The 18,670-nt window shown below is 47.2% G+C and overlaps 1 protein-coding gene across 1 annotated transcript in view; it reads left to right on the top strand.

The window, feature by feature from the left end:
• RHBDF1 (rhomboid 5 homolog 1) overlaps window positions 1–18,670 on the top strand; it is a 353,761-nt gene that overhangs the window by 249,507 nt on the left and 85,584 nt on the right. Inside the window, exon 10 of the mRNA XM_063934209.1 lies at window positions 9,686–9,760. Within this exon, the coding sequence (XP_063790279.1) occupies window positions 9,686–9,760 (75 nt within the window). The remainder of the gene's footprint in view (window positions 1–9,685; window positions 9,761–18,670) is intronic.

Here is an 18,670-nt window from a genome sequence, read left to right as displayed (position 1 = left end):
CGTCGCAAGGCACTTCGCCCTAAAGGGCCACTCCCTGAATGACTTGAGACATCTGATCATAGATCACGTACCCCGAAGCATCAGAGGAGGAGACAGGGATCGGAGACTGTTGCACGTTGAATCCAAATGGATTTTCGAACTGGGCACTATTAGCCCAGGAGGGCTGAATGAAAAATTCTCATGGAACATTTTCATATAATTCAGACCGAGACCCCAGGTCTGCCCAGTGGGTCGGATTCATCCCACATTACGGATATCAACTGACAGCTCCTTTTTAGGGTCATTTCACCCACATATTTGTAGCTGACAGCACCTGGTGGAAGCATTTTTCTATTTAAGGCATCCAAACCCACATCCCTTCTGTGATTGGTATTTTGGGTCAGTACCACAGACAGGAGACATTTGTTGCCATTCTCTACAGCCTGTATTAAATCATAATTGCACGGGCTGACACATATAGAGCATCCCGGCATCCACCAGGTCCTGACAGATTTATCTATCCCTCTGCACCTGATACCCATCGAGCCCCATGGTAGAGTAGTGGTCCCCAGGTAAACAGACAGTACACTATGCGCACTTATAATTTTTCTTCCTTTCTAACAGCACGGTGGGCAAATGAGGCACTGGTCTGAACACCGAGGCACAAGCGTCTTGGTTGTCATAGCAACGCGGCCCTTCACTCACTCACTGCACAGGGATAGCTGTAGCTACTGGCGTCACGGTCACCATAGAAACCGGCACTACACGATTGACGTCACACAGCAGCGACCGGAAGTACGATTGCTCCGTTCTCACACCTGCACCGCGATTAACTCCACGGGGATATAAGGTAAGCTCATCCACACACTCACGTTATACACCTTGACAAAGGGGCATGTAAGCCCCGAAACGTTGGCTACTTGTAATTTCTTTTGAAATATAACTTCATTTACTGCACGAAAAAATCCTCGAGTGCCGCTGTGTCATTTTGGACTTCTGTATTATTTCTTCAGAAGGCACCGGGGTAACTTCAAGCCAGTTGGGAGAGTGCCAGACCGATTTGGGATCCATATATATATATATATATATAAAACAAGCGTTTAACCGGCACTCACACTTCACCTATCATCCCGCCGCGGTGCTCATTGGTAAAAGTCAAAATACAGTCCAAAAACACGGCACTCTGCGGACTTAATCAACCAAATCAATAATTCCAATAGCCTTGCAACGTTTCGGCTTTTTATTAGTCTTTTTCAAGCAGCATAAATTATAATAATATATAAATATATATACATTTTTTTATTTTATTTTAAATTATACTGGTGGGGTCTCAGCAGTCGGGGAAAGGGGTCCCATGTGTAAACATGGGACCCCTTTCAGTGCGTGGATTGTGTTTTCCGGTTTGTTTTTTTGCCAAGTACGTGGATTACAAAAAAGAAGAGGACAGATCTACACTGGATTATGGTGAGTATAATTTTATTTTCAGGTACCCCATGGATTCTACTTGGAGAAGTGGACCGAGTCGGCGTGTGAACATAGGTAATTATGTGTGTGTCGGCGTGCATGTATGTAATAAAGTTTTACTATCACGGTGTGCGTGTACTGTTTTTATTTGGGTATTTTTTTTCAGTAGAACTACAGGTACCAGCGGGCCCGTTTCCCCCCCGCATGCTGGTACTTGTAGTTCTGCTACAAAAAACAATATTCTTTATTTTTGTCACTTGGCTATCAGCCCCCCATCCGCAGCCCTTGGATGGGGGGGACAGCCTCGGGCTTCACCCCTGGCCCTTGGGTGGCCGGGGTCCCCACTCCTCCAGGGTACCCCGGCCAGGGGTGACTAGTTAGTGATTTAATGCCACGGCCGCAGGGACCGATATAAAAGTGACCCCCGGCTGTGGCATTATCTCTCTGACTAGTGGAGCCCGGTGCTGGTGTTAAAAATACGGGGGACCCCTACGTTTTTTGTCCACCGTATTTTTGGCACCAGGACCGGACGCAGAGCCTGGTGCTGGTTGTGAAAATACGGGGGATACCCTGTCATTTTTCCCCCCGTATTTTTACAACCAGGACCGGCTCAAAGAGCCCGAGGCTGGTTATGCTTAGGAGGGGGGACCCCACGCATTTTTTTCCACAATTTTTTCCACAGTTTTGTGACGTCCATGAAGTCGAATCCAGGACGCACACTATCGTCAATTGGTCCGTTTTTCGACAGCGGGACTGTCGAATCCGTTTTTTATTGAATATGTCGAATTCGGGTCCTGGCGGGAGGGTGTCTGACTTTCGAATTGTGTCGAATTTAAAAACGGTCGAATTCCAGCCGGAGTTCTACCGCAATTGCATATACCCCTATATCTGGTAATATTGCATTGCAGACTATTTTACCTTAAAAACATCCACTAAAGTTGAGTTTTCCTTATAATGAGGCAGTATTGCTGTTTTTTTACATAGTTCATAAATGAACCATCATAATAAACTTTTACATGCAACACATTAAATTAACTTGTAAAGTTATTTCACTGCTTTGCATTTTAGTTGTGCTTTAGGTGGAAAATTGAACTTGTGATTTTTTTTTTTTTTTTTAATGTAACTCATAAGACTTAAGGTGCATACACACGGTGAGATCGATTCTCACTATGCGACAGGGTCTAGGTCGGCATCGCAAACACATAGGCCCTCATTCCGAGTTGTTCGCTCGCTAGCCGCTTTTCGCAGCAGTACACACGCTAAGCCGCCGCCCTCTGGGAGTGTATCTTAGCTTAGCAGAATTGCGAACGAAGTATTCGCAATATTGCGAAAAGATTTTTCTGTGCAGTTTCTGAGTAGCTCGAGACTTACTCTTCCAGTGCGATCAGTTCAGTGCTTGTCGTTCCTGGTTTGACGTCACAAACACACCCAGCGTTCGCCCAGACACTCCCCCGTTTCTCCAGCCACTCCCGCGTTTTTCCCAGAAACGGCAGCGTTTTTTCACACACTCCCATAAAACGGCCAGTTTCCGCCCAGAATGCCCACTTCTTAGCAAATTTACTTGGCGCAGTCGCAGTGCGAACATTGCGCATGCGCAATTAGTGGAAAATCGCTGCGATGCGAAGAAAATTACCGAGCGAACAACTCGGAATGAGGGCCATAATGACTGTGCTTTGGATACTGACTATGTGCAATTTTGGCTAAGTGTCAATTTTGACTATCTTTTCTACGAGATAGTCAAAATTGACTTGCCTGCACAGTCTGTCTAGGCTTGCGATGCCGACTGCGCGGGACCGCGCATCGGGATCGCAAGGTGACTTTCACATTGCGATCTGCACTATTCTTACGATTTTGACTCTATAGTCAAAATCGTTAGAAAATATCTCACCGTGTGTACACACCATTACTGAGGAAGAAATACTACAGTCAGTAACACGTTATTGTTGATAATACGGACAGTTGTAAACCTGTAGCCTTCATTCTTGCTCTGATACTTCCTGGTACATATCTGTTTGTAATGTATAAATTATAGTAGCCAGTTAGCAGCCTGTCTTGAATCTTTGCACACTGGATACAGTATGATAATGCCACTGATGTTTTCCAGGTGAACAGTGAGCATCCTATAGTTATATCAGTTTTTTAACTCTGATTTTTGCTTATCTATGCCCATGCCTGCCCAGTACTCCAAGGTGTAGAAACTGTATGACTGTAACACAAAGTACAACATAATGTGTCAAAGTATATACTGTATTCATGTGTTATCTGCTCAGATGTAGTGTTACTGTGACTTGTCTACTAAGATGTTGAATAAAAAATAAGTTTGATATAAGTTGTATGAAGTTTGGGTAGTTGCTGAGATATAAGAAGAAGGATTAGTAACGTCTACATTGGTAGACTACAGCAACAGACACCTTGGATGGTATACAGTACTTCTGTATATCACCAGGCCGCAGCAACTGTACACCATACCACCAAGCCACAGGAACTGTACACTATACCACCAGGCCGCAGTAACTGTACACTATACCACCAGGGATGGTATACTATGTCACCAAGCCGCAAGGTTGGTACACTTTATTACCAGCCGCCAGGGGGGCAGCCATGCCAATCTGTCCTCCCGCAGCCTCTCCTCTGCTTTACACAGTGCATGTGCAGTGATGACTCATTGTTGTTTTGCAACCCATGCACTGCACTGATGATAGGGGGAGCTGCAATGTTGTGGAACTACTGACATTTGAAGGCTACGTTGTCCAGTCTCACCCTAGGACCTATAGCACACCCTGCTATGGTGATAACTCTGCCACTGGTAATGTAATATTGTAATTTACAAGCTCTGAAAGTATATACTTAGCTGTGTTATGATGTGTTATACGTATCTTATTATATTATCAATGATTTCTCTAACGTCCTAGTGGATGCTGGGGACTCCGTAAGGACCATGGGGAATAGACGGGCTCCGCAGGAGACTGGGCACTCTAAAGAAAGATTTAGTACTACCTGCTGTGCACTGGCTCCTCCCTCTATGCCCCTCCTCCAGACCTCAGTTAGAATCTGTGCCCGGCCAGAGCTGGGTGCTTTTAGTGGGCTCTCCTGAGCTTGCTAAGAAGAAAGTATTTTAGTTTAGGTTTTTTTATTTTCAGAGAGCTTCTGCTGGCAACAGACTCTCTGCTACGTGGGACTGAGGGGAGAGAAGCAAACCTAGTAACTGTGGCTAGGTTGCGCTTCTTAGGCTACTGGACACCATTAGCTCCAGAGGGATCGAACACAGGTACCTAACCTTGATCGTCCGTTCCCGGAGCCGCGCCGCCGTCCCCCTCGCAGAGCCAGAAGTACAGAAGCAGCAGAAGCATGAAGACATCGAAATCGGCGGCAGAAGACTTCTGTCTTCACTTAAGGTAGCGCACAGCACTGCAGCTGTGCGCCATTGCTCCCGCAGGAAACCCGCACACTCCGGTCACTGTAGGGTGCAGGGCGCAGGGGGGGGGCGCCCTGGGCAGCAATTAAGGTACCTTTTGGCAAAATAACACATTTATCCAGTCAGGCACTGGATATATGTTCGAGCCCCCACCATTTTTTACACATAGAAGCGGGACAGAAGCCCGCCGCTGAGGGGGCGGGGCCTTCTTCCTCAGCACACCAGCGCCTTTTTTCTCTTCACAGCTCCGCTGGAAAGACGCTCCCCAGGCTCTCCCCTGCAGTATCCAGGTGCAAAAAGGGTAAAAAGAGAGGGGGGGGGGCACATAAATTTAGGCGCAAAATGATCACAAACAGCAGCTACTGGGTAATCACTAAGGTACAGTGTAATCCCTGGGTTATATAGCGCTGGGGTGTGTGCTGGCATACTCTCTGTCTCCCCAAAAGCCTTTGTGGGGTCCTGTCCTCAGTCAGAGCATTCCCTGTGTGTGTGCGGTGTGTCGGTACGTCAGTGTCGACATGTTTGATGAGGAAGGATATGTGGAGGCAGAACAAGTGCAGGTGAATGAGGTGTCGCCGCCGACGGTGCCGACACCTGATTGGATGGATATGTGGAAGGTGTTAAATGGTAATGTAAGCTCCTTACATAACAGGTTGGATAAAGCTGTAGCCTTGGGACAGTCAGGGTCTCAACCCATGCCTGATCCTACAATGCAGAGGCCGTCAGGGTCTCACAAGTGCCCACTATCCCAGATGGTTGACACAGATGCCGACACGGAGTCTGACTCCAGTGTCGATGACGATGATGCAAAGTTGCAGCCTAAAATGACTAAAGCCATCCGCTACATGATTATAGCAATGAAGGATATCTTACACATATCAGAGGAAAACCCTGTCCCTGACAAGAGGGTTTATATGTATGGGGAGAAAAAGCAAGAAGTGACTTTTCCCCCTTCACATGAATTAAATGAATTATGTGTAAAAGCGTGGGATTCCCCTGATAGGAAAGTAGTAATTTCCAAGAGATAACTGATGGCGTATCCTTTCCCGCCAACGGACAGGTTACGCTGGGAATCCTCCCCGAGGGTAGACAAGGCATTGACACGCTTATCTAAGAGGGTGGCCCTGCCGTCTCAGGATACGGCCGCCCTAAAGGATCCTGCGGATAGAAAGCAGGAAGCTATCCTGAAGTCTGTTTATACACATTCTGGTACTCTACTGAGGCCAGCAATTGCTTCGGCCTGGATGTGTAGTGCTGTAGCAGCTTGGACTGATAATCTCTCGGAGGAGATAGATACCCTGGACAGGGACACTGTTCTACTGACCCTGGGACATATCAAGGACGCTGTCCTATATATGCGCGATGCCCAGAGGGACATTTGCCTGCTGGGCTCTAGAATAAACGCAATGTCCATTTCTGCCAGAAGGGTCTTATGGACTCGGCAATGGACAGGGGATGCCGACTCTAAAAAACACATGGAACAAGCTATACCTCCAGCAGGTGGTAGTAAAGGTTCCCCTCCTTCAACAGGGAAGGGGTTACTATTCCACTATGTTTGTGGTACCGAAACCGGACGGTTCGGTCAGGCCCATCTTGAATTTAAAATCCCTGAATATTTATCTGAGGAAATTCAAGTTCAAAATGGAATCCCTCAGAGCGGTCATTGCAAGTCTGGAAGAGGGGGATTTCATGGTGTCTCTGGACATCAAGGATGCTTACTTGCATGTCCCCATTTATCCGCCTCATCAAGAGTACCTCAGGTTTGTGGTACAGGACTGTCATTACCAATTCCAGACGCTGCCGTTTGGCCTGTCCACGGCACCGAGAATATTTACCAAGGTGATGGCGGAGATGATGGTGCTCCTTCGGAAGCAAGGAGATACAATTATCCCATACTTGGACGATCTCCTCATAAAGGCGAGGTCCAGGGAGCAATTACTGATCAACGTAGCACACTCTCAGGAAGTGTTGCGGCAGCACGGCTGGATTCTGAATATTCCAAAGTCGCAGCTGATCCCTACGAAGCGTCTGCCCTTCCTGGGCATGATTCTGGATACAGGCCAGAAGAAGGTATTTCTCCCGGAGGAGAAGGCTCAGGAGCTCGTGACTCTGGTCAGGGACCTCCTGAAACCAAAAGAGGTGTCGGTGCATCACTGCACGCGAGTCCTGGGAAAGATGGTGGCGTCATACGAAGCCATTCCCTTCGGCAGGTTCCATGCCAGGATTTTTCAGTGGGATCTGTTGGACAAGTGGTCCGGATCGCATCTTCAGATGCATCGGCTGATCACCCTGGCCCCCAGGGCCAGGGTGTCTCTTCTGTGGTGGCTGCAGAGGGCTCACCTCTTCGAGGGCCGCAGGTTCGGCATACAGGACTGGGTCCTGGTGACCACGGATGCAAGCCTCCGAGGTTGGGGGGCAGTCACTCAGGGAAGAAACTTCCAAGGGCTGTGGTCAAGTCAGGAGACTTGTCTGCACATAAATATCCTAGAACTAAGGGCCATATACAACGCCCTAAGCCAAGCGGAGCCTCTGCTTCGAGACCAACCAGTGCTGATTCAGTCAGACAACATCACTGCAGTGGCCCATGTCAACCGCCAGGGCGGCACAAGAAGCAGGGTGGCGATGGCAGAAGCCGCCAGGATTCTTAGTTGGGCGGAGTATCACGTGCAGGCACTGTCAGCAGTGTTCATTCCGGGGGTCGACAACTGGGAAGCAGACTTCCTCAGCAGACACAACCTCCACCCGGGAGAGTGGGGACTTCATCAAGAAGTCTTCACGCTAATTGCAAATCGATGGGAACTCCCACAGGTGGACATGATGGCGTCACGCCTCAACAAAAAGCTAAACAGGTATTGCGCCAGGTCAAGGGACCCTCAGGCGATAGCTGTGGACGCACTAGTAACACCATGGGTGTTCCAGTCGGTCTATGTGTTTCCTCCTTTTCCTCTCATACCCAAGGTGCTGAGAATTGTAAGAAAAAGAGGTGTGAGAACAATATTCATTGCTCCGGATTGGCCAAGAAGGACTTGGTACCCGGAACTGCAAGAAATGCTCACAGAGGACCCATGGCCTCTGCCTCTCAGACAGGACCTGTTACAACAAGGGCCCTGTCTGTTCCAAGACAGCAAAACATTATCACCGTATATGGCGAAAATATGTTGCTTGGTGTGAGGCCAGGAAGGCCCCTACAGAGAAATTCCAGCTGGGTCGATTCCTGCACTTCCTACAGTCAGGAGTGACTATGGGCCTAAAATTAGGGTCCATAAAGGTCCAGATTTCGGCCCTATCCATTTTCTTTCAAAAGGAACTGGCTTCACTGCCTGAGGTTCAGACGTTTGTTAAGGGAGTGCTGCATATTCAGCCCCCTTTTGTGCCACCAGTGGCACCTTGGGATCTTAACGTGGTCTTGGGGTTCCTGAAATCCCACTGGTTTGAGCCACTTAAGACCGTGGAGCTAAAGTATCTCACATGGAAAGTGGTCATGCTGTTGGCCTTAGCGTCGGCTAGGCGTGTGTCAGAATTGGCGGCTTTGTCATGTAAAAGCCCCTATCTGGTTTTTCATATGGACAGGGCAGAATTGCGGACTCGTCCGCAATTTGTACCAAAGGTTGTGTCTTCGTTTCATTTGAACCAACCTATTGTGGTGCCTGCGGCTACTCGTGACTTGGAGGATTCCAAGTTGCTGGACGTGGTCCGGGCTTTGAAGACTTATGTTAACAGAACGGCTGGAGTCAGGAAGACTGACTCGCTGTATGCATCCAACAAGCTGGGTGCTCCTGCTTCAAAGCAAACTATTGTGCGCTGGATCTGTAACACGATTCAGCAGGCTCATTCTGCGGCAGGATTGCCGCATCCAAAATCAGTGAAAGCCCACTCCACAAGGAAGGTGGGCTCTTCTTGGGCGGCTGCCCGAGGGGTCTCGGCATTACAGCTTTGCCGAGCTGCTACTTGGTCGGGTTCAAACGCTTTTGCAAAATTCTACAAGTTTGATACCCTGGCTGAGGAGTACCTTGTGTTTGCCCATTCGGTGCTGCAGAGTCATCCGCACTCTCCCGCCCGTTTGGAGGCTTTGGTATAATCCCCATGGTCCTTACGGAGTCCCCAGCATCCACTAGGACGTTAGAGAAAATAAGATTTTACTCACCAGTAAATCTTTTTCTCGTAGTCCGTAGTGGATGCTGGGCGCCCGTCCCCAGTGCGGACTTTCTGCAATACGTGTATATAGTTATTGCTTAATAAAGGGTTATGTTTTATTGGCATCCTTTGGTTGATGCTATGTTGTTTGTTCATACTGTTAACTGGGTAAGGTTATCACAAGTTATACGGTGTGATTGGTGTGGCTGGTATGAGTCTTACCCTGGATTCCAAAATCCTTTCCTTGTAATGTCAGCTCTTCCGGGCACAGTTTCCTTAACTGAGGTCTGGAGGAGGGGCATAGAGGGAGGAGCCAGTGCACACCAGGTAGTACTAAATCTTTCTTTAGAGTGCCCAGTCTCCTGCGGAGCCCGTCTATTCCCCATGGTCCTTACGGAGTTCCCAGCATCCACTACGGACTACGAGAAAAAGATTTACCGGTGAGTAAAATCTTATTTTCTCATGCCAGTACATACACATAGCAAATTACAGTTTATGAATGTTTTTGTTTGGAAAGCTGCCAAAATACATGTGTATTTCTGTACATGCATTGATAGAAGAGAAAAAAAAACCCACTGCATTGTTTTCCCTAGGTCATTTGAGATGTTTAGAGAGATGATAAAACACGTTTTTGATGAATAGAGAAATTCTAATAATATGGAAGTGTTAATTAACCTAAATATTTCTCTCTAGGTTCTACGAAATAAAGGAGTCTATGAAAATGTTAGATATATACAACAGGAAAACTTCTGGATTGGACCAAATTCTGTAAGAAATCATTTTGAATATTTTATCTATTTAATATCCTGAATTATATGCTGTAAATAAAAATGTAAATCCATACTACACCTAACTAGTAGGACTGGGACCCAATGTCCAGTGCCCCTGTTGTACTTCTGCTGTGGTAAAATGATCAGTTACAGAGTCATCATGCTATGGTGGGGAAGTAACCAGGAATATGACCACTCCAATCTGCTAATTAGTATGGGTGCTTAAGCAATAACTATTTTCTGTAGCTTGATATATTTAACCCTTTACTGTCCACATAATACAGGAGATGGGTCCTTTTGAGTTTTAGTGCACCACAATTTATCAGCTGTGCATCTTGGCAGGACCGGATTAAGGGAGGGGCAACAGGGGCGGCCGTCCCGAGCCCCCCACACTCTGATTTTTAAATTGGAGCAGTCGACCTCCAGCGGCTCAGCTGTTCATTAACAGTGGCCACTGAGGAGATCCTTTGTGTACACACAGTCTCACGGGATAACAAAGGGAAATCCCATGAGATACTGACTGTGAGCTGCTCACGCCTTCTGCTGCGGCGCGCTCTCCACCGTGATATCCAGGTAATGTATGCATGTATATGTAGAAGTATGTGTGAGTGAGTGTGTGTGTGTATGTGTGTTGCACGGGGGTGGGGGTTTGCCAGCAATTTTAGTAGTAAGGGCAACCTCACCTTTGTTGCCCTAGGCCCCCACCTGCCTTAATCCGGCCCTGGGGACAGGAGCTCCTCTGCTTGCCATCTTGCATTGAGTCTGAGCTGTCACTGCCTGTCTGTGGTTCATGTGCATAAGCCTGGAACTGATTAAATCTGGGTACACACCTATACAATCCATGGCCCCGATCACCTAATATTGAGTGAACAGGCCGACGATTGTATAGGTGTGTAAGCAGTTAGTTGCAGGAGTGCTAGCTTATAGCGCTCATACAACAGTTGGGATCTGGAGGTTGCATCTTATGTGCTGTTTAATATTTGCCGGGCCGACCTCCTGATCCCATAGAAACCTTACATACTGAGCTATTTGTAGCAACATGTGTTCGAGGCTCGCAGGAGGATGACAGCAGGTCAAGCTGGGGATGCCCCACCCAATCAGCAGAGTGATTGTAAAAGTGTGTACCCGCTTTAGGTGATTAGATCTGCACACATTGTGTTTTTTGATGCTGTCAGCTGACTTCTTCATTGTGACTTGTTATCACAGGGGATCAGACATATAGGGGTATATTTACTAAGGTCCCGATTTTGACCGAGATGCCGTTTTTTCTTCAAAGTGTCATCTCGGTAATTTACTAAGCAAAAATCACGGCAGTGATGAGGGCATTCGTAATATTTTGGAAGTCCTAGGAAAAAATCACGAATCAATACACCATCGGTCAAATACGCCTGCAATTTGGTAGAAATCGGGAATTTACTAAAAAGTGCAAAACACAAACACTGCCGACAATAGCCAAACACTGCCGTGATGAAATACAAATCGTGAAAAAGTGCTAAAAAAAAACAGACCTGCTTTTTTATCCCGTGTTTGTATAGGCATGCACGGATCCATGAGATCCGTGCATGTTTTTCAGTGGGAAGGGGGGGGAAATGTTATAAATTTTCAAAAAAAAAATGCGTGGGGTCCCCCCTCCTAAACCAAACCAGCCTCGTGCTCTTTGAGCCGGCCCTGGTTGCAAAAATATGGGGAAAAAATGGACAGGGGTTCCCCCATATTTAAGCAACCAGCACCGGGCTCTGCGCCTGGTCCTGGTTCCAAAAATACGGGGAACAAAAAGAGTAGGGGTCCCCCGTATTTTTGAAATCAGCACCGGGCTCCACTAGCTGGACAGATAATGCCACAGCCGGGGGTCACTTTTATACAGTGCCTTGCGGCCGTGGCATCAAATATCCAACTAGTCACCCCTGGCCGGGGTACCCTGGGGGAGTGGGGACCCCTTCAATCAAGGGGTCGTCCCCCCCAGCCACCCAAGGGCCAGGGGTGAAGCCCGAGGCTGTCCCTTCCATCCAATGGGCTGCGGATGGGGGGCTGATAGCCTTTGTGAAAAGTGTTTGATATTGTTTTTAGTAGCAGTACTACAAGGCCCAGCAAGCCTCCCCCGCAAGCTGGCACTTGGAGAACCACAAGTACCAGCATGCGGCGGAAAAACGGGCCCGCTGGTACCTGTAGTACTACTACTAAAAAAATACCCCAATAAAGACATCACACACACACACCTTGAAAGTATAACTTTAATACATCCATCCACACCTCCATATACACATACTTACCTTATGTTCCCACGCAGGTCGGTCCTCTTCTCCAGTAGAATCCATGGTGTACCTGTAGAAAAAATTATACTCACATAATCCATGGTTGAAGGCTCCTCTGCTTGTAATCCTTTTGTAATCCACGTACTTGAAAAAATAAAAAAACGGATACCCGACCACGAACTGAAAGGGGACCCATGTTTTCACATGGGCCCCCTTTCCCCGAATGCCAGAAACCCACTCTGACTGATGTCTAAGTGGGTTTCTTCAGCCAATCAGGGAGCGCCACGTTGTGGCACCCTCCTGATCGGCTGTGTGCTCCTGTACTGTATGACAGGCGGCACACGGCAGTGTTACAATGTAGCGCCTATGCGCTCCATTGTAACCAATGGTGGGAACTTTCAGGTCAGCGGTGAGGTCACTTTCGGTCAACCGTTGACCTGAAAGTTCCCACTATTGGTTACAATGGAGCGCATAGGCGCTACATTGTAACACTGCCGTGTGCCGCCTGTCATACAGTACAGGAGCACACAGCCGATCAGGAGGGTGCTACAACGTGGCGCTCCCTGATTGGCTGAAGAAACCCACTTAGACATCAGTCAGAGTGGGTTTCTGGCATTCGGGGAAAGGGGGCCCATGTGAAAACATGGGTCCCCTTTCAGTTCGTGGTCGGGTATCCGTTTTTTTATTTTTTCAAGTACGTGGATTACAAAAGGATTACAAGCAGAGGAGCCTTCAACCATGGATTATGTGAGTATAATTTTTTCTACAGGTACACCATGGATTCTACTGGAGAAGAGGACCGACCTGCGTGGGAACATAAGGTAAGTATGTGTATATGGAGGTGTGGATGGATGTATTAAAGTTATACTTTCAAGGTGTGTGTGTGATGTCTTTATTGGGGTATTTTTTTAGTAGTAGTACTACAGGTACCAGCGGGCCCGTTTTTCCGCCGCATGCTGGTACTTGTGGTTCTCCAAGTACCAGCTTGCGGGGGAGGCTTGCTGGGCCTTGTAGTACTGCTACTAAAAACAATATCAAACACTTTTCACAAAGGCTATCAGCCCCCCATCCGCAGCCCATTGGATGGGGGGGACAGCCTCGGGCTTCACCCCTGGCCCTTGGGTGGCTGGGGGGGGGGACCCCTTGATTGAAGGGGTCCCCACTCCCCCAGGGTACCCCGGCCAGGGGTGACTAGTTGGATATTTGATGCCACGGCCGCAAGGCACTGTATAAAGGTGACCCCCGGCTGTGGCATTATCTGTCCAGCTAGTGGAGCCCGGTGCTGGTTTCAAAAATACGGGGGACCCCTACTCTTTTTGTTCCCCGTATTTTTGGAACCAGGACCAGGCGCAGAGCCCGATGCTGGTTGCTTAAATATGGGGGAACCCCTGTCCATTTTTTCCCCATATTTCTGCAACCAGGATCGGCTCAAAGAGCCCGAGGCTGGTTTGCCTTAGGAGGGGGGACCCCACGCAATTTTTTTTTTACATTTAAACTTTTTTTTTTTTTTTTTTACAAGCTGCACAATGAAGCCCAGCACGGATATCTCAGATCCGGCTGAGATTCATTGTATTAAAGTCGGCAGTGTTTTACAAGTCACTCACGTAAAACACTGCCAAAAAAACCGAATGACATCGACATCGGAAAACCCGAAAATGCAGAATACGGCAGCTTAGTAAATTAGTCGTAATCAATTCAAAAAGTTGCATATTTACACTTTCGATGTCATTCGTGATTGAACTTTGACCTCAAACGGGAAAATACGAATCTTAGTAAATTTACCCCATAGATTGGTAAATGCTCAATTAGCTTAGTGATATCATTCAGGTGCTCGAAAGGAAGGGGTATTTCTGAGCAAGAAAAAAAGCAATTGGTTTCCACAGCACCCTGAATGATAACAGTAACCAGATATAAATCCCACATGATAATAGAATTCAGAGATCTTCGTTATCTAGCGCTAGGGACCCCAAATATACAGAGAGGCCTTGATGCGGCTTTGGGGCTTAACCACACATTTGCGCAAATATGTGTAACGAAGATCTCTGAATTCTATTATCATGTGGGATTTATATCTGGTTACTGTTATCATTCAGGGTGCTGGGGAAACCAATTGCTTTTTTTCTATCACAGGGGATCAGCCAGTTTGAGGGCACTTATAATACTCTCTCATAGTGTTTCAATGTTAATGAGTACAAACAGAATTTAAAAATGTACTAACACATTGCATTGTGCCTTTCCTCATTGAGAAACCTTTTTATATTAATATTTTGTTATTGAAGCTGCTACCAATAATTTCTGCAGCGGGGCACACTGGTATTCCACAGGGAATAACATTGGGGTGTAGAGTTGGATCTTGATCCGAAGCACCAACAGGCTAAAGCTTTAACTGTTCCCAGGATGCATTGCACCGCCTCCTCACTAACAGGTGGGGCTGCGCTCGGCCCTGAAAATAGCTTTTTTAGAAGACCTCAAGAGCCGCATCACTATTTATGTCAGTCTGACATTCTGTGCTGCGGCTCCATCACCTCCCACGCCCAGCCGCAGCAGCTCTGCTCACATCCGGCCCCCAGCATACACTTCTCCTCAGCTCTAAAAATGCCCCTGACTTCAATATTTCAAAAGGCATCTGCACGTGTCCTGGTTTCCATCTTCACCATTAAAAAACTACTGTGGGGTTATGGTCCTTTTGGCAAACCTCTCAATATGCTCTAGAACGGCAATAATTTAGATATAGGTCCAGCTGATATCTTCAAATTTTCTATTATAATATAGTGTACTGCTGATACTTTTTGGTGTGCTGAGGAAAAAAAAGTGTCTTCTCTTTTTCTTGTTTAGAATAACTCCTCCCTCATGCACCTGAAAAGTATTACTAAATTGAGCAGTTACCATTTTATATTGCTGTTCTGAAAGGCATAGATGGGACCAGCTATTGGAGGGCACTGTGCTGTAGAGTAGATGTCCTCCTCTGCCTAAGTAGCTTATGTGTGCTGCGGGTGTCTGCGCTTATTATTTCTGCTGTTCTCCAGTACGCATTGTACTATATGTATTTTCTTTCCAGTAACTGTAAAGCATACTTTTAGGACATCTCTGGCCTTACTTTTTATGCATTTACTCGTAAGATTTACTCTTGCTTCATCTTATCTTTAATGTCTTTATTATTATTTACTGTTTGTGTTTTGTGTGTATTTTACATTTCTGCAGCGGGGTACATTGGTTTCCACAGGGAAAACATTGGGGTGTAGAGATGGATCTTGAGCCACAGGCACCAACAGGCTAAAGCTTTAGACTGTCCCAAGATGCATTGGGGCCTCCTCTATAATCCCGCCTCCAGGCACTGGAGCTCAGTTTCGAGTTGGTGCCTGCAGAAGCAGGTCACTTAACAGGGGGGCTGCACTGGGCAGCTCTGAAAAAGCTTTTAGAAGACTTCAACGGCTGCAGCACTTAAATGCATACCGCTCCTTCACCTCCCCAGCGGCGTTGCATACTCCCGCTGGCTCCGTTCCTGGGTACTTGTGGCAGAGATGCTCCAGCTTTAGGCACGCGGTCGCAGATGCTCTCCTGGTTCGCGTGGCTGCTACAAAAGGGAGGAGGTAAGAGGGTCCCCCAGGCGGGACCCGCCATTAAATCACGTTCCGGTCGCATTCTAGGGAGACGGACTGCGACACTGGCGTGGACACTGTAACAGAGCAGGCAGGGACCCCACTATATCCACCAGGGCAGAGGAGTACAGGTCGGATATGTTAATATCCACTTTATTAAGACTCCATAGTACCAGGTGGTGAAGTCCAGCATAGGGGAGAAGGCGCTTGACCTGTAGCCCATCCCCCGGCCCAGGGCGCCTTTCTACTAGTGAGTGTTCCCGCCCTGGAACTGCCTCACAGTCTCCTTCACTCCCTGACTGAGACGCTGGGCGCCATTTTCTAAAATAGCTGCGACTGGGCTCTGGGACTGCAGGGCAAGTTCTTCCTTGTAAACCCGCCTGTATATCAGCGCCGTGGTTTTACAAACACTTAAATATTCTATTTGTCATTATTAAGACAGCGTTAGTTAAGAACAAGTGTACCTGTGCCAGAATATATTGTACGAGTATTCTGATATATACATCTGGTCTCAGGCCGTGCATTGTTTTATATATATATATATATATATATATGTATATGTGTTCATATAATAATTCAATGCAATTTTAGTGTCATGAAAATAATTATCTGCATTGCAAACGTGACTATTTGTGCCTGTATTTGCTATGTGATTTCACTGCGGTGTATCCCAGATATGTCTATCATGGTATACTGTACCCTAGGGGACTAGGTGCGTCTGGGTCCATGTATAGTGCGTCACAGTATTTACCTATTACGTGTATTCTACTGTGTACTCAGTCACATAATTTATTTATTCGCAAGTGTTCTGAGTACTCAGTCACATGCTAACAGATTTATTTGCAGGTATTGTACTCTGTCTGGCTTCATCGTACTAAACCACTCTCTGTTGCATTTGTGTATGTCTAACATGTAGGGCAGTAAATCTGGGGACGGTCCTGCGTCTTGCATAGCATGAGCAACAGATTTACCTGAGGGGGAAGTTTTGTGTAATGGTCTGTGTACTATGTCTCATACATCTCCCAGTTAGTCCGCAGCTTCTGTAACCAATCAGAAGCCGTCCTAGGCTGCATTCTCAAACCTACTGGGTATTCTAGAGCATAAAGCATTCAACTAGAATACCCAGTAGGTTTGAGAAGAACGCTTTATGCTCTCTATTGGACCACCTGTCACATTAAAGTCACTGATGTCCCTATGGTTACTCTGCTTTGGGCGGGAAATTTTTTGCCTCACAGGTTGCAGTGTATAACTCACTCCTTGGTCAGGCAAAACTCAATGCCAGGTCACTCTTGTGTCTCTGGGTCTTCTAAAGTGGGCTGCTTCCTCTTCCCTATCCAATAATCTCTCAGATATCTTATCTGAAGAGAGGGGGAATATGCTGTCCTGTCTACCCTATATTAGGTGTTGCTGACAAGGATTCTTCATTGCTATATGATGCTACTGCCCTTGTGGTTACTAGTAAGCAAATCCTTCAAATCACTGATGATAAGTGGATTACCTTACTGTGGTTAAGCAAATGGATATGTTCACACGTCAGAAGGTAATTAAAACTCTATTACCACAATGAGACCATTAAGTGGACATCCGGCAAGACCCCTGGTCTAATCCTTTTTCATTCTGTTAATCCTGGGAAGACATCCCCCCTGTCCGCAATGTGCATTAGCTTGCTATGCTCTTCCTGCAGAGTTATACAACAAGTGGATAATTCATTACTAGTGAACTAATGTGTCGCCGATCTCGAGTGCCGTTCACTCTGCCTGTCACCACTGTCCCCTCAATGTAGGTACCGACAGATAAGTGTGTGGAGGGATGCCTGAAGTCTATTACTCCCTTACAGGTGTTGTACATAGACCACGATTGCATCCTCTTGGGGCTGCAAAGTAGATTGATGACTGAATCAGGCATTAGAGGATGAGCTGCCTGAGGATATATCTGACAATGCCAGACATTCCCTTTCTCACAATACCACTGCCACCTTTTTTACACAAGGAGGCATCCCCTGATGCGGGTGTGTCGGCTGCCAAGGCATCAAATACGTCTGTCCTGGCTCGCCATATTCTGTGATTGAGGTCATGGAAGGTGGAACTGGACTCCAAAAGTCCTTGGAGGTATTTCCCTTTACTGGGGACATCCTATTTGGGGAAGACCTAATTCAAATTTGGGTCTGGAGTGGTGACTACTATGTCTGCCTTTCACTCAAATGCTACTCCTTCTGCACAGAGGGCAACAGGTACCACTTTTTACTGCGTTCGGCCTCAAAGGAAAGCGAAGGTAAGACATACCCGAGATTATCTCGTGCTCCCAAAAACCACTAAGCCCAAGGCCTTACAATTCTGGGCAGCCCGTCTGCCTGCTTCTAAACATGACAAACCTATTGCATGACGGGACAGGCCTCCCCCCGGGGTCCCCAGGGTGGGAGGTTGACATCTGCGATTCACCCAGGTCTGGTTAATGACCACTTCAGACTCATGGGTGTGAGAAGTTGTCTCTCATGGGTACGCATTCTCTTTCAAGAGGCATCCCCCTCGCCAGTTTTGCACAGCGGTTACCCCTTTGGATCAGTTAAAGGCGCAAGTTCTACAATTGGTTCTGAGTTCCCTCCTGGATACAGGAGTGGTGGCGGTACCTCTATCCCAAATAGGCAGGGGATACTAATCGATCCTGTTTCTAGTACCAAAACCCAATGGGTCTTTCCGGCCTATCCTCAACCTCAAATAACTGAACAAGTTTGTGAGTGTTAGGGTCTCCTGCTCTGTGCTGCCACGTTGTCATGGCAACCGGGAGACAAGTGCTAGCGGAGTAACCTGAGCGTAGCTGATACTCCGGTTCGGGTCTTTTGCTGTGCAGTGGTTACAGGCTCTGTGCACGGCAGGGGATCCGGTGCTGGTTTTTGTGCTCACAGTCTGTGAGGTCTGAGTGGGGCGTGGACAGCACCTGCTATATAAACCCTCTTCTCAGGTTAGGCAGATGCTGCTGAATCTTTGTTGGTTAGTCAGTTCCTGAAAGCTAGCTAGTACTGTGTAAACTTTGTATTTGTTTGTTGCTTACTGCAAATAG

Source organism: Pseudophryne corroboree, chromosome 7, assembly GCF_028390025.1.
Source record: "Pseudophryne corroboree isolate aPseCor3 chromosome 7, aPseCor3.hap2, whole genome shotgun sequence".
NCBI classification, from domain to species: domain Eukaryota; kingdom Metazoa; phylum Chordata; class Amphibia; order Anura; family Myobatrachidae; genus Pseudophryne; species Pseudophryne corroboree.
This window is presented reverse-complemented; position numbering and strand designations above follow the sequence as displayed.